This window comes from Pseudorasbora parva, chromosome 15 (assembly GCF_024679245.1).
Source record: "Pseudorasbora parva isolate DD20220531a chromosome 15, ASM2467924v1, whole genome shotgun sequence".
Taxonomy (NCBI): domain Eukaryota; kingdom Metazoa; phylum Chordata; class Actinopteri; order Cypriniformes; family Gobionidae; genus Pseudorasbora; species Pseudorasbora parva.
In genome coordinates this window covers 29,059,774-29,081,934 of record NC_090186.1, presented here as the reverse complement: position 1 = coordinate 29,081,934, position 22,161 = coordinate 29,059,774, and the positions used below count along the sequence as shown (strand labels likewise).

The 22,161-nt window shown below is 37.6% G+C and overlaps 1 protein-coding gene across 7 annotated transcripts in view; it reads right to left on the bottom strand.

Annotated features, from left to right (window-relative positions):
• Positions 1-22,161, bottom strand: part of otofa (otoferlin a) — a 113,850-nt gene that overhangs the window by 6,482 nt on the left and 85,207 nt on the right. For 3 of the 7 annotated variants that reach the window (XM_067417608.1, XM_067417610.1, XM_067417609.1), the window contains exons 18-43: positions 19,438-19,558; positions 19,207-19,307; positions 19,017-19,107; positions 18,809-18,925; positions 18,571-18,723; positions 18,274-18,463; positions 18,018-18,142; positions 16,294-16,428; positions 15,381-15,542; positions 15,073-15,144; positions 14,717-14,836; positions 14,440-14,601; positions 13,469-13,631; positions 11,835-11,989; positions 11,434-11,463; positions 11,175-11,309; positions 10,995-11,070; positions 10,106-10,245; positions 9,232-9,369; positions 9,011-9,148; positions 8,808-8,935; positions 7,940-8,110; positions 6,793-6,953; positions 6,546-6,688; positions 6,227-6,315; positions 2,265-2,363 (exon numbers count right to left, since the gene is read on the bottom strand). In XM_067417608.1, coding sequence (XP_067273709.1) covers positions 2,265-2,363; positions 6,227-6,315; positions 6,546-6,688; positions 6,793-6,953; positions 7,940-8,110; positions 8,808-8,935; positions 9,011-9,148; positions 9,232-9,369; positions 10,106-10,245; positions 10,995-11,070; positions 11,175-11,309; positions 11,434-11,463; positions 11,835-11,989; positions 13,469-13,631; positions 14,440-14,601; positions 14,717-14,836; positions 15,073-15,144; positions 15,381-15,542; positions 16,294-16,428; positions 18,018-18,142; positions 18,274-18,463; positions 18,571-18,723; positions 18,809-18,925; positions 19,017-19,107; positions 19,207-19,307; positions 19,438-19,558 — 3,315 coding nt within the window. Of the gene's footprint in view, positions 1-2,007; positions 2,107-2,264; positions 2,364-6,226; positions 6,316-6,545; positions 6,689-6,792; positions 6,954-7,939; positions 8,111-8,807; positions 8,936-9,010; positions 9,149-9,231; positions 9,370-10,105; positions 10,246-10,994; positions 11,071-11,174; positions 11,310-11,433; positions 11,464-11,834; positions 11,990-13,468; positions 13,632-14,439; positions 14,602-14,716; positions 14,837-15,072; positions 15,145-15,380; positions 15,543-16,293; positions 16,429-18,017; positions 18,143-18,273; positions 18,464-18,570; positions 18,724-18,808; positions 18,926-19,016; positions 19,108-19,206; positions 19,308-19,437; positions 19,559-22,161 lie in introns of all 7 variants that reach the window. The other 4 variants (XM_067417612.1, XM_067417611.1, XM_067417607.1 and 1 more) reach the window with 3 other exon arrangements.

Sequence of the window (22,161 nt, the reverse complement as noted above, 5' to 3'; positions counted from 1 at the left end):
GAAAAAAAGTTACCTGGTTGCCTTAAAATTTTGAGTTCATTGAAATTAAATTTTTGAGTTAATACAATGAAATTTTTTTGAGATTCAACAACCTTTATTAAAAGATTATTAAAAGATTCTGTAAGCATATTGGGTAATTATGTAATTGTGTGTTATTTCTGATGACGCAGTGAAACATGCCAAACAGTGCTATTTTCATGATTTATCACATTTTTTATGTGGTTCAGATACAAAAATATTTTGAGTTTCTATTTATTAAACTAATTTCCTTCATTGTATCAACTCAAATTTTAAATTTCAATAAACTCAAAATTTTAAGGCAACCAGGTTACTTACTTTTTTAAGTTAAACCAACAAAAACCACCACACATTTTTTACAGTGTAGTAATATGCATACGAATAAGCAAGTAGTTAAAGGGTAAGTTCACCCAAAAATGAAACTTCTGTCATTAATTACTCACCTTCATGCCATTCCAGACCCGTAAGACCTCCGTTCATCTTTGCAACACAAATGAAGATATTTTTGTTGAAATAAGATGGTTCAGAAAGGCCTTCATTGGCCGCAATGGCATTTCCTCTCTCAAGACCCATAAAATGCATTAAAGACATTGTTACAAAGTCCATCTCACTACAGTGGTTCTACAATAATTTTATGAAGCGACGAGAATCGATTCATGATTCGGATTGCGTGTCAAACCGCCTTTTATGGGTCTATATAAATATCATTGCTGCTAATGGAGGCCTTTTTGAGCCGTCGGATTTCAACAAAAAATATCTTCTTCTTTTTTATTTGTGTTCCGAAGATGAACAAAGTTCTTACGGGTGTCGAACGACATGAGGGTGAGTAATTAATGACATCATTTAAATTTTTGGGTGAACTAACCCTTTAATAGTAAGATTTGGACCCTAAACTAAAGTGTTACCATATTTTAATAGAAAATGCAAAGACTATGTGCTGTAGATCATTAATGCATGACTCAGAAGAGTTATGTGCTTGTTACTCTTTGATAATATAATTTGAAAGAGAGTGCATGTAATTACAAATATCTTCTCTTTAAATAGAAAAGAAAAATAGATGCTTGACCTGACATCTAGTCAATTATCTGCACTTAAATTGAGCTCACCAGTTTGAAAGAGTAGTCTGTCGCATAGGGCTACTGTATTATGCATTTCTTTGAACCATTAGTAGCCAACTGTATAAATCAGATACATGCATAATTGTATGTGTAACTTTACAAAATAGATAGATTCAGTCCTTAAGAAAAATGTTGGTATGCAAATGCCACATGTCAGATTATAAAAGTAGGTTTTGGCATGCAAACATACATATCTTATGCTTTCATGCAGTATTTGATACTGTGAAAGACATACTTATAAACAAAGACCATACCAGTTATTAAATTAAGTATTAAATATACATGTTATAGTAATATTTGAAGGAAATTGAAATGTAAATAATTTGCCTGGCTATCACCAAACCAAGCTCAATTTAAGATTGAACATTGGTCTGGGGAGTCTGCTCTGTATTTTCTACTGCACAAGAGGCGTGATCAATGAGCATTATTCAAATGACTCAGTATGCAATTGGATAGTCCTTCAACCAATCAGAACACAAGAGGCGTGTTCAACGGGCAACGACCCATCGTATCTCTATCCGTCATCATGTTAAATCCGCGGCAGGTGGATAAGCCAGTCTGTGATTGGTTCCCGCAAAAGTAAAACAGAAGCAGTAGAAATTAATGCACAGGTTTCCAGACTGAGTTGCCGGGCGAAATCAAATCGTCTGCAGATCAGGCTGGGTTTACCCAGTCTAGTAAATAATAATATTATCAAATTAAATCAGAGGTGCTAACTAGAAAGCATTATCAATCTAAATGATATGGTCCTGTTTAACTTGGATCTGCATGGAAGGTGGTATTGTTCATTAGTTATGAATGGAAGGGGCAGGTACAGATTTCTGCAGGCTGTAGGCAGAGCGGTCAAGCCATGCGATCGTATCGTCTTTACCCCCTGACATAGATGTCAGACATCTTCTCTCCTGTCATGAAAGCATCGTCCTCTAGAACTACGTCATCAGTGTTCCAAATAATAACACGAAGCTCAAAGCTAGATAACAGCACAGCAATGACGTGGGGGGCAGGGAGGGGGGATAGACAAAATAACACCAAACGCAACAAGAAAGACAAACAACAAAAGGAAACAAAAGAACAAAACAAAAGGTAACCGATTAACCACACACTTTTCACACACCTGCCCATACCTACCCCCTCACAAATATGTCACTGGACTTTTCCCCTGTGAAGTAATCATCATCTTCCAGTATTACCTCGTCAGTATTCCATATTATCACCCTGAGCTCATATCTGGGAGATGAGTGGAGGGGAAGGAAAAGAATGGGATCATCATATCACACTGTAAAGACTATAGTGTTTTAACCAAAAAAAGAAACTTCGATTCCAATGAAAAATATTACTTAAGATTATAATTTAACAAGTGCAAGCTGTCTCTAAATTGTAAAAAAGGAAACTAATTTTAGAGGAAGAGCAGGCTATTACATTTTGATCACAAAGACTATTTTCAATTCATTACAAGGCCAGGAACATGCATTAAGAAAGTAAAAAGGTCAATCACATGTCTTTGCGGAGCAGTTTTTACCTTTTTACTTAGGTTATATTAAAAAACATGATTTACTAATGACACGCAGTAAAAAATTAGCGCTAAACGTTTTTGCGGCTCACCTTATTACGCATTTGTAGGAGTTTTCTTTTCAGATTTATAGGAGGCGAGTCTTTAAAGGTGATTTACTAAGGTTTGCACTAGTCAATTTACTGGCATTTGCGCCATTATTTACTGCCCCCCAAAAGAAAACTTAAACCAATCTTAAACCAAACACTTATTTGCAGATTTGGTAGATTGCAATGGTCTTTATGAAAAAAAAATCTGGCGTCTGTTCTTAAATTTGGGTGTCGTCAGTAGATCACGCACAGAACTTTTCACTCCCATCGGTGCGTTTTATGGAATTGTGCTAATTTGCTCTGTTTTGTAAATCTGGCCCTAGCCGAGTACACAATGTGCGATTTATAATAGTCCTTTACGATAGTTTATCGTCAGACTGTACGAACATGATCCCCTCTGTAAGCCATGGAACACTGTCAGATCTAAGTTGACATTAAAGGGTCAGTTCACCCAAAAATGAAATTTATGTCATGAATGACTCACCCTAATGTCGTTCCACACCTGTAAGACCGTTCATCTTCGGAACACAGTTTAAGATATTTTATATTTTAGTCCCAGAGCATATGCAGTTTATGCACACTGTACTGTCCATGTCCAGAAAGGGAATAAAAACATCATCAAAGTAGTCCATATGTGACATCAGTTAGTTAATTAGAATCTCTTTAAGCATCGAAAATACATTTTGGTCCAAAAATATCCAAAACTACGACTTTATTCAGCATTGTTTTCTCTTCCGTGTTCCTCAAATAAAGATTGAAACTGTCATGAATCAGTGAATCGATCAATGATTCGGATCGCCAATGTCACGTGATTTCAGCAGTTTGGATTGCGCGCTAAACTGCTGAAATCACGTGACATTGGCGATCTGATTCATTGATCGATGTATTTTCGATGATTCTAATTAACCAACTGATGTCACATATGGACTACTTTGATGATGTTTTTATTCCCTTTCTGGATACGGACAGTAAAGTGTGCATAAACTGCATATGCTCTGGGACTAAAATATAAATTATCTTAAACTGTGTTCTGAAGATGAACGGAGGTCTTACAGGTGTGGAGCAACATTAGGGTGAGTCATTAATAACATCAATTTCATTTTTGGGTGAACTAACCCTTTAATGTCAGACTGTATGATAGGTGAAGCGCGCTAAAACGGACGCACACAAGAAAACTTCTGACGTTGTGTAAAATTTGATCGCAGCGGTCATTAATCGGCGGCCGGTGAACATGTCAAACTAATGATGAAAGACTTTTTTAAAGACAGATTTTAACCTAGGATCAGAGGAATCTTTTAGAATTTGCTAATTTTGCCTCAGGCAAAATCGCACAGTGTGTACCCGGCTAAGTCTGTGCACACTATTCTACTGTATAAGCAAAATGCTTTCTAGGCATAATTTCAGCAAACTCACTGGCTCTATTCTGTAGATTTTCACAATTTAATCCTATCCAGATAAAATCAGGATCTGCCCTAGATTTTTTTAAAAATGTAATTATGCTGTGCACTCAGAAATGGGCTGCAATTTACATTTATGACAATAAACTGCACATCATGCAGTGCATGAATATCTTAGGCCTAGTCCACACGTACACGGGTATTTTTATTACCGGAGTTTTTCCTCCTCCGTTTTAAAAAACAATCGCGTCCACACAAGCACGGTTTTAAAAAAAAATCTGTCCACATGAGAACGCAAAACTACGCTATGATTGGCTGCCTGATTTCCACATGGGTCCCATTCACTGCACCGATGCACATTGCACTGACTGAGGGATGCCATGGGCTCAAGTGAAACCCTTCTACAAGTTCCTTTACTTTGGACTCAGTTGACAGGTACTGTATACAGGTGCAGGGCCGAAGTGGACTGTAATAGCTTCACACACTTGCTTTACTATTTTGTATTATTGCATTCTGGCGCCTTTGTTCTGCAATACAATGAAATAACTGAACATGTATCTGTAGGATATACATGTGATAAGCGCTGTTAGTGGAGTCCACCGCATAGAATCGACTCACGTAAATCAAAAGGAGATAACGTGGAAAATCTGATGTCAAACAAAGGAGAGAACGGCGCGCACTTCAATTAAAAAAACCGAAATCTCCGGTTTCACCATCTACACGTCAACGCTGTAACTGGAGTTTCTAAAAATCTTCACCCTGGCCGGAGTTTTCAAAAAAGTCCGGTTTTAGTAACCGGATACAGCGTTTGCGTGTGGACGAACAGCCAAACTGCGTAGAAAAAGCTGCGGTTTTGAAAATACCCGTGTTCGTGTGGACAGGGCCTTAGACTCAAGTAGGACAATTTCACAGTACAGGTCTTATTAAAGGAACACTCCACTGTTTTTAGAAACAGGGCTTATTCAACTTCTTTCCTACATTTAGATATGTGGAAAAAATGCCCTTTTGTCTCAGTGCCTGCATAGATTGTTTGGCAGGATTGGCGCTAGCTTAGCTTAGCATAATGAATGGAATCCTATGTTGCCAGCTAGTATGTCCTGAGTAAAAGTGATAAAAAAAACCCATCTAATTACTTCTTGTGGCCTGTGTATTCAGACTGAGTACAAATAGTGATGCAGATTAAGACTAGGCGATTTCCTAGGCAGATATTGACTTGGGACTATATTATGGGGAAGCATAGGCGAAAAACACTTTTACTCGGGACATGCTAGCTGGCAACATAGGATTCCATTCATATGCTAAGCTAAGCTAGCGCCAATCCTGCCAAACAACAAGACAAAAATGTATTTTCCCACATAACTAAATGTAGGAAAGAAGCTGTATAAACCGTTTTTTTTAAAAACGGTGGAGTGTTCCTTTAAAAATTGGCACATTCTTTAGAAGATTAACATGGAAAAAATAAAGGCAGATGAGAGGAGTGAAGTTGGCAGAGTAAGTATGAGAGGGAAAAGAAAAAGGACTGTTGTATATACAAACTCAAGGTGAGAAAGAGTGTTTTATCTAATTGCAGCTGAATAACAGTAGTATCTATGTAGTTGAACAGTTAAAAATATTATACTGTAGTAAACAATTATACAAAACAAGTGAAGTAAAAAGACATTCTGTTTTTTGGTAATTCGCCATTCACAGCTACTTCTTTATCCAAAGCTTCTAAGTCATCCAAAGAATATTAATTGCAAAAGCAGTCCAGATAACAAAGCAATCTGTTCCCTGCTTAAGGGTGTAATGATATAAGAGTTAGAGTGTGATCTAAGCATGACTGATTATTAAATGTCCTATCTTTGTCTCATTTTCTTCAAGGCTAAACTCAGTGACGCACATATCAAAATGACATTTTGTTCCATGTACCTAGTGACTTTAAGTCAAAAAAACTGTAAAAATGAATGCACGCATGAAATATTAAAGCCTTAACCTCAACAAACTATTTGAGATTACAAGATCATGAATAAAGAAAAAGCAACAAAAGTCTCACTGATCCTGATTTAAAATGTGTTCAAAATGAAGTAAACTGAGACCTTGAACAGAACCATCTACCTCTTTGGTTTGCGTGGTGATATGTCAATGGATGGTCCTGGTGCTGGTACATCCATAGGAAACATGTCCACCCACATTTCAATTCTTCCCTGTGAGATTATGAAAATTTGAGTTGACAAGTTAGTTACAATATAATATAATGCAGCATTTTGCTTTATTTTTCCTAAACATTTTTGTCTAGTTATGTTACAATTTTTGATTCAGCTGTTCATCCTCTGAACTTGTTACCAGTGATGGACAATTCAGCAAGACCCCTTGGAGAACCTTAGAATATGTCCTCGGTAATAAGAGCTGTATTTTGTTGCACACTCTTGCATACCTGCTCTATGCCTGGCTTGTCAGGGTTGAGGAGCGGCCTGGTCTCCACATGCTCAGGGATGAGTTTGCAACCAACACGTGGGATCTCCTCCCAATGCCTAAGAACAGTAAGTGCCAAGTGTTCTTCTGTGTGCTTCTTCAGACCTGTAAGCCAAACAAATCGATATATTTTCATATATAATAGAAGAAGAAAGAATACTTAAATGACATTAGATTGCATTCTCTGCATAAGCTCTTAAATTTCTCACCACTCTCATCCTCAATTTCTGTTGGCCCAAGAAAGATGCGGTTTGCAACTTTGACCTTCCCACCAGGTCCATAGTGGGGTCCATCCAATTTACCTTCTTTGCACAACTTAGCAAGTATCTGAGTTGGCTTCTGAGGGTCCCGCCATACATTGTAACCATTGCTGGATGGATGGATGCACAGTGAGATATAAAATATAAGACTGTCAGTTTAACACAAAAATTTAGGGTGGCTAATTATAAAGACTTTATGTTTGCCTTGGACTGAACAAAGAACTTGATTAAATGGATTGTTCTGGGTATGGCTGTTTTCTTATGATAATTATGACATGTGCAATTAATTACAATTAATTAGATACATTCATTGTCACATTATGTAAAATAAAAGTAATAGATTGATAACCTAAAATTAAAATACTTTAAAGCCAGGGACACACCAAGCAACGTCGGCCGCTATTGAATGGCAGCTGACTTCGTTTTTTCGGAGTGTTCTGCACTGTTAGATCTAGTCGGATGGTGTTTGTTTTTTTAGCCGATTCAAGATGAAGAATGGACGTTGAGGCGTCAATAAAAGAAAGAACTCTGATTGGCTGTTCAGCTTAGCGAAGTCATTGCATGAGAATAAGAGCAAAGTGATGAAAACAAAGTCAAAGTGAAGTCAACTGAAAAGACAAAAAGCTGTTATAATTTTATGTCATCTTACCTGAGCATTACTGTGCAAATAGTTTCATAATAACATGAATGGATTGGAATAAAGAACGTGAGTGTGATCGCTATTCAAAACAGTAAACAATCACTGCTTTGTTTGTTTTGTGTACCTGCAGTCTTAGTTTCGGTTTCCCTGACGAAATGACTAAAATAGACGAATATATCTGTTTAAATAGACAGTTATCACCTTTACACACAGGCACAGAATGCACATGTTAGTTGAAAGTCTCCTGAAGTCCTTTTGGTGTATTCAGGTGCTGTTTTTTTTCCCCTGAAGCAGGCGACGCGAGGTGACAACACAGTCAGCTTTCATCAGAGCAAGTTCTTCGGTGTCGGTTTGGTGTGTCCCTACCTTAAAATATTATTCTATAAAGATTTGAGTGGTTCATTTTCAATGTTTTGCTCTCCTGATTCAACTAAAATAGGGGCAGAGAGTACTCACAGAGAGTAGTTGGATGCGATGCCACACGTGGCTCTGTGTTTGCTGTAGTATCTATTCTCCAAATCAATCTTAGTCTCACCAATCAGGTCATCGGTTCCAACTAAATCCCAGTCATATACTGCCACAGTCAGCATGGACTCCATTGGGAATGTGGCCTCTATGTCGAAAGACCTTAAGGGAAGGAGAGAGAGTGAGAGAAGGGTGTGCTATAAATGAAGTGCTTTCAAGAAAGTAATATGTTCTAGCTTGAGCTCAAACTAATTCATTGGTTTGGTTTGTTAACAATTGCCAGTGTTGGGAAGGTTACTTTGGGAATGTAATAGGTTACATATTACAATTTACCCTATTTAAAATATAATAAGTAGTGTAACTATTCAATTACTTTATTAAAGTAATTTATCTGATTACATTTGAATACTTTTTGATTAGTTTTCTAATTTTCAGTATTGAAGCGCCTTTTTATATCTTGCCAACTCTCAGACAGGTTGTAGTCTAAAGCTCTCAACTGCAATGTGGATTGATGTAATTGGCACATGTGGTGCTATGCAAATTCAAACAAGAGAACCAATCAAAAGCATCAGAATAACATCACTTTGCTAAACATCTTTTAAATGGCAGGAGGCATCATGCACATTAAAAACAGGCTAAGCAACAAGATAATATTATTCAACATATCCAAGCTTTTTACAGAAAAATTCTGATGTGGGCAACCCCCATTGTCATTTACATTTTCATAAGTAACTAATTTAATTACACATTTTTTCTCAGTAACTGTAACTCATTACAGTTACATTTATTTTGTAATTAAATTACATAGTCTAGTTACATGTAAGTAGTTACTCCCCAACACTGAGTATAACCTACTCACTTTCCAAAGACAGGATTCAGCTGCTTGGATATATAGTTCTCCTTGTCCCGAATCTCTGACTTTCCCAATCGAATGACTATATAAGGGTCCGCTTTACCATTTATATCTGCAGGATGCAGGTCAGTGGCCTGATAAGAGAGTCATGTTACTTTAGCTGACAATGTACATTAATAACACCTATGTTCAGAGGTGAATTCACTTACTCTAATGATATAAATCCTGATGAGAACATTGATAGGGTCATTGTGAGGAATGCTTTGGAACATTCCCATATTTGGGTCAAAACCTGCCTCCCTGGTGATCTCCTCAGACAGTGGTAGTTTATACATACAGAGGGAGCCCTGGTTCATAAGGAGACAGATTCAGATGCCAAAATGATGTTCATACTCTAATTCTGAAACCCGATCTATACATGTATTCTTACCTTAAATCTGCCCACAATTCTGTCGTCATCAACCACATTGTGGTCATCATCATCTCCAGCCTTTCCTCTATACAGGTTGAAGGTGTGGAGCCAGTCCTCAAAGTTACCATACTCACACTCCAGCTCTTTATTGTACACCTGAGATAAAGGTGTTTACATTTTATATATTGAAATTAGGTTCAATTCCTACAGATCATAAGTCATTTAACTAATGTACCCTATAATTGAAAAGTTTGGGGTTTTGACATTTTTTTCATGAACCATCAATGAGCAATACATTTTTTACAGTGTTTATTAATCTTTCTAATGTTAGTAAATAAAAAATACATTTAATTGTTTGTTCATGTTAGTTCACAGTGAATTAACTAATATTAACAAATACAACTTTTGATTGAATGTTTTAGTACATTTTGTAATTAACAATAAATAAGATTAATAAATGCTGTAGAAGTATTGTTCATTCTTAGTTCATGTTAACTAATGAAACCTTACTGTAAAGTGATACTAACTTTAATACATTAACTCATGTTTATAAATGAGTCCTTATTGTAAAGTGTTACCAAAAAGTCTCTTACGATCAATGTTCAAGTCTCTGCATTTATTGGATCAGAAATACGGTAAAATTGTGAAATATTATTTAAATTTAAAAGAACTGTTTTTTTATTTTTATATATTTTAAAATGTATTTTATTACTGTGATGGCAAAGCTGAATTTTCAGTCATTATTATTCCAGTCTTCAGTGCCATGATCCTTCAGAAATGATTCTAATATACTGATTTGGTGCGCAGGTAACATTTATTATTGTTATCACAGTTAAAAATGTATTCAAAATGTTCAAATGTTCAAATGTTATTTTCAAAAAGATGCACTGACCATAAGTTCATCAACTCTTGGTTTTGGAGGTCGTTTTTCTGTGCCCTCGTGGTTCTTCTTTTTATCCTTGGAGCTCTTCTTGTCTTTGATCTTCTCCTTGGGTTTGGTGCCTTTCATAGGAAATTCATCAGCTTTGATCTCTGAAGTTAAGGGTGAATGGACAAGTACAAATGGAAATGAGAAATGGATGAGCACAACACGAATGAGGCCAATATGAATGAACGTTTGTAATGAACAATGATGTTTTCAGACCATGAGAGAGATTCTAAAGTAACAAATGAACATGGATAATATATAATTTACAAGATGTATATTTTCATTAAAAACATTAATTAAATACATAAATCCATTCATGGGGTTTCTTTCATTTCATTTAACTTTCATTTAAAAGTGAACTACTCCTTTAAATACTCTTCATTCATACAATAAAAAATTCATTTGAATTTACAAGTAATATGTGAATAAATTTGATCACAAAGTGGAGATTTTTTTTATAGTATTTAAACGATTGTGGTGTCCAACTTTCATGGCCTGAAAAAAGATATACACAAAAGCTTTCGGGCCGGTTTCACAGACAGGCCTTAGATTAAGTCATTATTAGGAGTTGTTCAATTAGTGCATAGCTTTTATAAATGTGCTTTGGAAAAAAAAAACATTACTGGTGTCCATCTTGAGACAAAACAATGGCACTGACATATTTAAGATATATCAGTGCAAGTTTCCTTCAGTTAAAACAGCTAATAGATGCATTTTAGTCTTGCTTCAACCTTGTCTGTTAAACCGGGGGATTATGTCATGACTACAACAGTGATGCATATTGAATGACAGTGCTTATCAATTCCTAACTAGAACATTACTTCCTTCTATGAGCACAAACTGCACTGCTTACCTGCGCTCTCTGCTGCTATCTCCAAATCTTCTCTTTCCTCTGCCTCTGCCAAAGCGGCTTCCTGGGCTCTGAGATTCTGCATTCACAGAAAATATATTTCAGTCAAATATTACAGTATTACTGTACATATCAAATGTAAAGGTTCTTTACAAAGTTGAAATAAAAGACCCTTTCTCCCACCTCCATCATAGTCTCTATTGAGGCAAAGTATTTGGACCACCAGTCCAACATGCTCTCATCTGGCTCCTCTTCCTCCACATCTTCTCCCTTCTTTTTCTTCTTCTTCTTTTTCTCTTTCTCCTTGTCATCCTCATTCTGTCAGCACAAATCATGTTGTGACGTTTATTCGATAATGAATGTAATGTGTGTACGATGTTAATTTAACTTGTTTAACTGTTAATCTAAAACAATCATCTGTCTAAACCAAACCAAGACTTACCAAGTCAACTTTAACAACAGCATCAGTGGTCTACAAGGACAGGGCCACACAAAACATACATCAAATACAAACACCCACAATAGATTTTACAATATCATACTAGAATACACATCACAAGACTGTTGTTAAAGTCACCATGAAATCTTGAAATCCAATTTTTACGGAAATGATTATGATTATGCACATTATTGTTCTTTTTTATTCATGTGCTCTAGTAATCTTTAATCAAAATAATTTCCCTCCCCTTGCAATGATATCCTTTCTCTTTCACAATATCCATTTCATGTCGACTTTAAAATGGGACACTAACCTTTAAGCAGTAAAATAAACAGAACCACAGGAAAAAAATACACCAAGCAGGGAAGTTTTCTAAACTATATCAACTTGGCACATCTACTCACAGCATCAATCTTAACAACTGTGTCCATCTTCTTAATATTGGGCTCAGGGTCCATATTGACCACAATATCACCTGAGGGATGAGAAATAGGACGGGAGTGGGGGCGGGAATGAGACGTCCCATTGGTGAGAGCCATGTATCCATTGGCCAGTCTAGCTGGTGTGGGTAGGGTCATCATAAGATATAGAAACCAATGACCCAAGACCAGCACCAGGACAGACAGGTTAAGACCATAAAGGGGAAAAGGAAGAAGGAATAGAGAAAAGGAATGAAAAGTCAGAAAAGCTGGAAAAAGAAATTGTCTGTAAAGAATTCAAAATAAAAGCGACATACTGTAACTTTTATTTATACACACAGCCATTCAATATGTTGGGATTGGTAAGATTTTGATATTCTTAAAAGACGTCTCTTATGCTCATGAAGACTCGATTTATTTGATTAAAAATACAGTTGAACAGCGATATTGTGAAAAAGTATTATTACATCAAATATCTGTTTTTATTTTAAAGGAACACTCCACCATTTTTAGAAATGCGGTTTATTCAACTTCTTTCCAACATTTAGATATGTGGGCAAATGCATTTTTGTCTCATTGCATGCATTGTTTTAGTTTGGGAGGATCGGCGCTAGCTTAGCGTAGCATAATGAATATCCTATGTTGCCAGCTAGCATGTCCCGAGTAAAAGTGATCAAAAAAAGCAAACAAACACCTAATTACTTATTGTGGCCTGCGTATTCACAACGAGTACAAATAGCGATGCAGATTAAGACTAGGCGATTTCCTAGGCAGATATTGACTTGGGACTATATTTTGTGGAAGCTTAGGCGAAGAACTGTTATTGGGTGCAGAGAAATCACGCAACACATTGCGATCGCTCAACAGCCGTGATTTCTCTGCACCTAAGTAGCAGTGCTTTGCCTGTGCTTCCACATAATGTAGTCCCAAGTCAATATCTGCCTAGGAAATCGACTGGAATAATTAGGTGTTTTTTTTTTTTTTTTTTGATTACTTTTACTCAGGACATGCTAGCTGGCAACATTCATTATTCCATTCATTATGTTAAGCTACGCTAGCGGCGACCCTGCCAAACTAAAACAATTGCATGCACTGAGACAAAAATGCATTTGTCTGACATATGTAAATGTAGGAAAGAAGTTGAATAAGCCCAATTTCTAAAAACGGTGGAGTGTTCCTTTAATATATGTAATGTATTCCTGTGATTACGCAAGTAACATTTATTTTTATTATTAATGCTTAAATTAGATGCTTAATATTTTTGTGGATCCTTTGACAAATGGAAAGTTAAAAGCATTTTTAAATAGAAATCTTTGTAACATTTTAAACATCTTTACTGTCACTTTTGATCAATTTATTAATAAAGAGTATTAATGTCTACATAAAAGTTCATGCATTGACGAGTGAAATTTGACCAGCTTTACATTAAATGTGATTGTATAATTAAAATCACTAATGAATTAAATGAATTGTCATATTTGCCTGCTGGAATAACATTTTCATTATCAAAAATGTTATACAAGTATTATTTAGAAAATCATTGGAAAAGTTATATTATATTGCATTGTCATACTTAATTATTGCAGATTTACAGTGATAAATGTGTATATGACAGGTACCAGTATGAGCCCAGTTGTTAGCAGTCTTGTCTGGGGTGCTGTAGATGAACTTGCGAAGGCTGGTCACAGCATGAGACCCCACCAAGGTGTAGCGTCCAAATGCCCTACAGTCCACCACCCGAATATTGAGGGGTGGATGGAGCAGCTCATTTTCTGGCAGATCCTGCAGTACATGATAACTTGAGTTATAGTAGTAAGTTGGCAAAGCTTCATAGACAAATCATTTCCAAACGGGCGTCACCAACGGACGATGATGTATGCTGAGTGACGGAGAAACGTCAAGCTTTGATGAGTTTTGCCCCCGTTGTAAGGTATTTGTATTGTGATTAGAGCGTGATTTGCAATATTTTGAAAAATATATATAATATTGATGAGTCTTTGGAAAATTGTGTCTCACAAACTTTATTCAAATGCATTAGAACATTTTCAGACTTGAGCATAGTTACGCAAGTTATTTATTTACAATTATTTACAATTTTTACATGACTTCCAGATTTAGTGTGAGGAAATAAGCACAGAAAGGCCAGATCCAGAGCTGCTGTGTGGTGTTAGCACATGATCACACCCTCCATCCTCCTCATCAAAGTAGCTGGTGTAATCCACATCTGGTAGCCGAGTGTTGTTCTTTGATCGAGTTTTAACGAAAAGGAAATGTTTAAAAAGCATAAAACAGACCCGATAGCTGATTCGGACGAGTGATGTTCCATGGCGCAATTGTTCTAAGTAATGTACAAAATCTGCTTCACCGTCACTGCGCTGTCATCATCATGTAAGGCCCGCCCCAACGTTTCCGATTGGTGCCGCAATTTCGACGGATTAGAAATGGACTTGAATGGGCTCTTTACCAGACTGCTTACAGAGCAAATCTAAATTTGCCAGAAGTTGTCTGGGTTTTCCCAGGCTACTTGAGTTAACTTTTAAAATCAGAAACAAATTGGAGACAGATTTTTTACAAATATAAATTTACTCACCACTTCAAACCACTTGACTAATGTGCTGAAGTTTGGATTCTTCTTGTAGTTCTGAATGAGGGCTGACTGAACTCCTTTCCCTGCACACTCAATGTCCACACGGGGCCTGTCCACCTGGGCCAGGTTGATTCTTTTAAGGTCCCTCAGACCCCAAAAGAGAACCTGGAGAGTAACAAAGACCGTGAGCTCAACATTTTGAGCTCAAAAATTATGAGCTGCAAATGTAGTTAATACAATTGTTAACATTCTTATTGTGGCTTTCTATGGCTGTTTTCACCTCAATGCGATATCTGCTGAGAACTGGTCGTATGCCCAATGGAACGGGCAGAATGGGCCCGCGGTCAGAATCAGTTGGGCCATCAATTGGAGGAAGTGCTGCCCGCCCTGCTGGACCAATCTGAGGACAAACAGATATTTAAGAATGAAAATATATAAATCATTAACTGATGAAATAATAAAGTAATTACTGATTGACTGGTGTTTTTTTTTCCCTTGCTCAAAACGCTACCATGCCTTGTAAAACAGTAACAATGCAAAAGCACAGCAATAGCAAAGAGGATGAAGTCACTTAGACAAGAATGGAAAACAAAGAGAAGAATTAAAGAGGGGGAAATGCTATTTTGTTTATTGCACCTTGATCTGAGGCACAGCAAAGTCATGGACAGCAATAAGAGCCCTTCTGATCTCCTCATCATCATAAGGAATCTGTCAAAGGTTCCACGGAAGAGTAAAGCAGAAAGATAGGAGAGAGGATTGTGGAAAAATGTGATGGGAAATTACATAAAAAGATCAAGAATCAAAGACAAGTGGGAGGAAAAGTGATCTGCAGCTTTGCTATTTAAGCAACATTTACTGTATGAATAGATAGGCCAAGCTTTGACTGAGAGTCCATTCAAGACTGGAGTATGTACATGTTCACAAGCACTGTGTGCCGGCTGTACCTGCAGTAGCTCAAAAGCAGCCAACAGATCTCCTGCAGTGCAGTTTCCTCTGTAGATCTGATAGTACTCCAGCTGGGGGGGAAACCGCGGGGGCCCGTAGTGTTCATCAACCATCTTAGTTAGTGGCTTTGCAAATGTTCGCCCAATGAACTCGGCTTTCCCCTGGATGCCACACAATAAACACACAAGTTGCACTAACGTATCTGAACACCAGGGGGCAGTGTGGCCACATTCCTTGTAAAATCGCTTTCAATTCACATACAGCTATTGCTGGGGCTTTAAAATCAATCTTTGGTTGTCAATTACAAATATTTTTGTTAAATGATGAACATAAAGGTGTGCATTCACAGAAGTCAAATTTTGCTTTTGTATAGTTTCTTCATCTGTGCTCAATCACCTCGGCCTTTAGCTGTCAATGAAATAAACCACAGCAATGATTACTACAAACTACTGTAAAGACTACATCTACAAAGAAAAGTTGTTAACCCTCTGAACTGTTACAACCAAGGGAATGCAAGAGGTAGTTTATTGCCACAGGAAATTGTGTTTTTATCGCCAAGTAAGGGAAATGGCACGAAAAAAGATTTGATCTTGTTTTTGGGACAAGCAATCTCACTTCTTGCATGCCTTGTTGAATTCAGCTTTCTTGCAAACACAGATTGACAGCAGTGTTGAAATATGTGTTCACACTCTACTTAGCCAAAATGTTGTCCGACAAAAGGGCAGGACCAGAAGATTTTGAACAGGAAGAAACATCAAGTCAGGACAATAGGGCACATTTTCACACACTTATCTTATTGTGATGCATACATAGGGTTGATTATGTCAACAGATTTGCCCACTGAGCTAGCAAACTATTACATTTAATTTAGGATATTTAGCTTTTATTTGTGGCTATAAGACATAAACTTACCACAGTGTCTTGGTCATACAGTTCAATGACTATGATTGGAGGGTCGTCACGGAGTTCACCGGCCTCACCGTAGAGTTCAACATTATCAAATACGAGCAACTGATCCCATGTAGGACAAAGAGTCTCACTGAGGACCTGAAATATACCACATACACATTCATGGATAATTCATCAATTCAAAAACAAAACAAAAACATAATTATAAAATTAAAGGTCAGGACATAATATCTTCAGACTTAATGTGTTTATTTTATTTTATTTTATTTTTTGACTTTTTCCTTATTTAAAGAGAAATTGAATTATTTAGTTTGACATTTGTGTAAAAAGTATAAATAAATAATAACAAACATTTGCAGTCCCAAATAATGCAGTCACTACCATCACAAAATAATTATAAATAAAAGTATTAATATATAATTATATATGGTACATTTATATAAATATGTATATTATATTTAAATATAAATACATTTCACATTTATAAAACATAGTATATGAATTGTAAACCGATCAGGCATAATATTATGAGGTGAAGAGTATAACAAAGATTATCTCTTCTTCATGGCCCCTGTTAGTGGTGGTATATATTAGGTACCAAGTGAACATTTTGTCCATAAAGTTGATGTGTTAGAAGAATGCAAGCATAAGGATTTGAGCGAGTTTGACAAGGGCTAAATTGTGATGGCTAGACGACTGGGTAAGAGCTCCTGCAGCTATTGTGGGGTATTCCCGGTCTGCAGTGGTCAGTATCTATCAAAAGTGCTCAAAGGAAGGAACAGTTATGAACTGGCGACAGGGTCATGGGCGGCCAAGGTTCATTGATGCATGAAGGGAGCCAAAGGTGGTCTGTGTGGTCTGATCAAACAGAAGAGTTACTGTAGCTCGAATTGCTCTTGAAATTAATGCTGGTTCTGATAGAAAGTCAGAATATACAGAATATACAATGCATATCTGTCAGAATATACAGTGCTCAGGGCACATGAGCATCAGAGCTGGACCAGATATTAATGGGAGACGGTGGCCTGTTCTAATTAGTCACATTTTCTTTTACATCACATGGATGGCCGGGGGCGTGTGCATCGCTTTCCTGGGGAACACATGGCACCAGGATGCACTAGGAAGAAGGTAAGCCGACGGATGCTTTGGGCAATGTTCTGCTGGGAAACCTTGGGTCCTGTCAACCTTGTGGATGTTACTTTGACACGTACCACCTACCTAAGCATTGTTGCAGACCATGGGCACCCTTTCATTGAAACTTTATTTCCTGGTGGCTGTGGCCTCTTTTTGAGGTGTTGACTTAACCTCCGAATTCCTCAGATCTTATTCCAATGGAGCATCTGTGGGGTGTGCTGAACAAGCAAGACCAATTCATGGAGGCCCCACCTCACAACTTACAGGACTTAAAGGATCTGCTGCTAACATCTAGTGCCAGATACCACAGAACACCTTCAGGGGTCTAGAGCAGTGCATCCCTCGACGGGTCAGGGCTGTTTTGGCAGCAAAAGGGGGACCAACACAATATTTGGAAGTTGGTAATAATATTATGCCTGATTGGTGTATATAAAACATGTTTTAAAACTTTTGTAAGTAGTTAAAAGCGAGTCTAACTACTGAAGAGTCACCCACAAAGACAAACATCACACTGTGTTTGTGCACAGGACAGCAAATCTGAAAAAGCCTGTTCAATCACAGATTTTATTACAAACTCAAAACCAAAGACTCACCTCTGTCACCTGGCTGTGGGTGGAGAAGAAGACCCTTGCAAATGGGTCAGACAGGCCACTACTGTCAGCAGCAAACAGACTGCGAGCCTGATACATGTGCGCCCTCAGCTGAAACACCTGCTTCACTACAGAAGAGGATACAAAGGGTCAGTTATCACCAACTGCACATGATTTAACACACATACAAACTCCACCAAATGAAAAGAAACTAACTTGTACAAACCGTTAGATCATATATAAAAGCATATAATCTTACTGTTATAAACTAGGCTGATGGGAGGGACAGCTTGTATGCCTATTCCCTTCGTTGCTTTGTTTTCTTCAAAGCCGCTAGGGAGGCCGCTCAGGAAGTCTTTCCTCTGTTTGTTCAACCCCAGCCACAAATACATCTCTAGTTTAGCCTGCACCGTCCAGCCAGCATGCCCAAAGCCTTTCTTTCCAGGCAGCTATAATGAACACAAACACACATGCAGAACTTTTACATCAATAATATCCAACCTGATTTAATTTCATCCAATTAACATTTGAAGATGGTATATAAAATAAGAGTTACCCTGAGAAAAACAGCTTTAACTTTCCCGCAGTCTTTTCCCATCTCTTCGTCAACAATCGAGAAGAGGATGTCTTTGGAGGGTATGCGGGCGTATGCTATGCGTTTGTTGTTGCTAATCATCCATATGAACACATCGGGGATGCTGTGCTGGGGCTTAGAGGAAAATAAACAAAAACGATGAGCCTGAGATACTGATGCTGTATAGAGAATTAAGGGAATGTGATTCCTTTTACAGTACCTCATCTGCCAGGAAACGAAGCCTATGAAGGAAATTCAACACTAGCTTGAGTTTGTCTCGAACCGTGTTTCTCTTCACTTGTGAGCGAATAGTCTTAGCCTGCTGACCCATGCTCTCCTGGGATAAATAGAATGTGAAAATTACATTTAACATCACATCAGCAGTTTTTAAAGTCCAAGCTGAGATCAAAAAGGGTGTGTAAGTGTACCATCTCTCTCATACAGGACTTCAGCCTCTCCCTGTCCAGCTTGGTTCTTCCGGATAGATTCTGATCTTTGTTTGCCAGTGTAACAAAACGACTTCAATTATGGTGAAAAGGGGGAAAAGTCAAAAAATTGTTGATTATGCTGTATAGACTTTAAATTTGATTGTTTAGATTCACTTTTACATTCTTTCACCTGCAACTTATGCCAAGTTCTTCTAATACACCCCTAAGTCTGCGTTCTGGATACGCCTTCTCTGTTTTAATGATTTCTTGAACATCATTCAAACCTTCCTCCTGTTTATAAAGACAGACATACACATGCTTATACATTGCCCGGTTTTACAAAAATAACCCTAAAAGATCTGCTTTGAAGGAGGAGACTGACAGCATAATAGTCACATAGCAAATGTAAGAGGAGCCTGACCAGTTTATCTGCTATCTTGTCCATTATATTAGAGTTGTAGAGCCGTCTCCTCTGGTCCTGCCACCAGCTCTTGATGTAAATGCAGGGTTTCTTTTCAAAGTAAGGCAAGTGGAAGTAATTTCTGTAAATCGAGCAAAATGGACAGTTCAGTTCCAAGACACACAGCTCAACAATAGCTGGTTTCTATAAAAATACGGTGGTTTTGACAAGTTGTATGAGAATGATTTTCAGTCTTTTGTTATACTAACAGTGTAGAGGTTTTGCTCTAAACCATCATTTCCACATGATTTGAAGACTCATGCTGGGTCCCAAGTCGCCTACTTATCCTAAAAGTATGTACAGTTTTTGTTAAGAAAAAGTACATACTTTTGAGTGTGTCGCAGAAAAGTAGACAAACTTTGGGACATGCTACTTTGGCATAATTGCTTTTTTTTTTTTAACAGACAGCTCTGTCGCTTAGTTATGTGCATCCGGTCCCTGTTTAAACTTCCCTGTCTTATCATCTTGATCTGCCAGTCGTGGGTCTTTCATGCGGAGAACTCTCCTCATGTGTTTGCAATTTGCATAATGATACATTTAAAAGTTAAAGGGTTACTTCAGCGATTAGCATATGGCTTTCTATCAGTAGAAATCCTGGAGTATAATCGAATGATCTTGCTCCCCCTCATATTCCCCTGAGACAAGAGATTTATACATTTTATTTCTAAAAAAACTACTGCAAATATCGTCAATTTGCCTCATCTGAGAAATGTTTGTCCAGAGGCTAAAGACTACAGCCAGCAGAGGGAGCTTTTTCCGCATGTTTTCAACCCGCGCATGGGGGATGGGAGATCGCACTCACAGCTCAGCTCAGGCAGCCGCGGGCATTCATGTAAACGGAGCGGCCAGCGGAGCAAAGTGAGTGTTTCAACTTCTCTAATTAATTCCTATTAAAAGTAGGGATGGGCAACAGTGGTCGAGTACTCGAGTACTTGAACGTGACACCGACGATCGATCATGAAAACGATGATCGCCCTGACTTTAAATATATATATTTGTATATTTCTCGGATTGGTTATTGCGGCATTTTGGACGGTAACTGAGGTCTGATTGGTTAGCATTAGACAGCATGCCTTCCAGACCGCGAAATAAAGTGTAACTGAAGTGCACAGTGATGCCCGAAGCACTGTGAATGATCATGAAATACACAGTGCAAGATGTGCGGTGCCAATCTGTCACATACACAGCATTACAACAAGAACACGATTGTAATAGAATGTTGTATTCTCCGTGCTTTAGTTCCCCGTGTATAAGTGCGCTGTTAAAGGAAATCCACAACAAGAGTCAGAGCGCAGTCAAGTTCATCTGCGCATCCGCATTACAAGTTGTAAGATTACTTGTTTAATACTTGATTATATGTTGTCTATATCTGATTAATCTCATATAGGAAAGCGTTTGGTTGACTTTAATAATCAACTAGCAAAGCGCCGCCGTTATATCGGCTGTGTTCATTCTCTTGAGCTTCAGCTCAAATGCGAACAGCCCGACATTATCGACTCTAGGTTATTTGAGACGGTCATATTATTTTTAGATAGGCTATTTCTTTTTCAAAATCATTGAGGATATTAATAATGCAGCAGTGTTACTAATTTTTTAGCAGTAGATCTGTTTTAAAGTTGTTTCTCATGGATTGGAAAAAAGGCGTAATGATGGTGTAGGCTACTCACTTCATGAAAAATAAAATTATGTGCAGCGCCAATCTGTCATGGAGGCTACAGAGAATTATAATAAGAAGAACAAGATTATAGTGTTGTAAATGATCTGTGGTTTCGTTGCCAGTGCATTAGCGTTGTTGTTAAGGGAAGAGCGCATTAAAAATGAGTTTCGTTTTCAAGCCTGTAAAACACTAGGCAAGTTCACGTGCGCATTTGCGTCCTTTTGGGCAGATGTAAATTGTAATAGGCATATATCTGATTAATCTCATATAGGATGTGTTTGATTGAGTTTATTAATTCTCTAGCAAAGCTCTGCTGTGTATTCACAGTTTCAGCTCAAATACAATGCCGGACATTATTGACGGGGTTATTTGAGACAGTTATTTAGTTTCTTTTTCAAAGACATTTATGCATCATAATCTGGCAGTTATTTGTTTATAGTCATATGTTCATATTTGCATAGACATCTCATGTTTTTGTCAGCATAAATTTTCATAACAGTCTTAAAATAGTTTCATATCTCCATGACGGAGATGCCCCGCCCCCCGCATAAGCCCCGCCCACGGTTAATCGATTACTCGTTTCTGAGACCTATCGATGATCGAAATGAAAAAATGAAAACGCGGCAGAATGAACACGTGCTGTGAACGACTACCTCAGCTCTCATCATGAGAGCTCATTCAGCTCATTCATTACAGTGAATGTAATCTGACTCCTGCAGCGTTTGTGCTGTGATACTCCCTCAGCAGCTAAATCAGGTTATATTGAACAGACACCTTCAGTTTTTAATTGTAGTGTCTGTTCTCTTACTGAACTGATTTTGTGAAAATGAACACGGTGGGAAAGTGATCCAATCACAGTGATACAGTAGTAGCGGTGGCTTTGGGAGTGGCCTCGTAGGGCAGCAAAGCATTCTGGGAATTGTTGTCTTTCATCCCCATTAGACAAAAATACATTTTCTGTCTTTTTCTCAGTCTAGAAAGCACCAAATTCTAAAATAATTTCATATTTCTACTTCCCACTTCTGAAG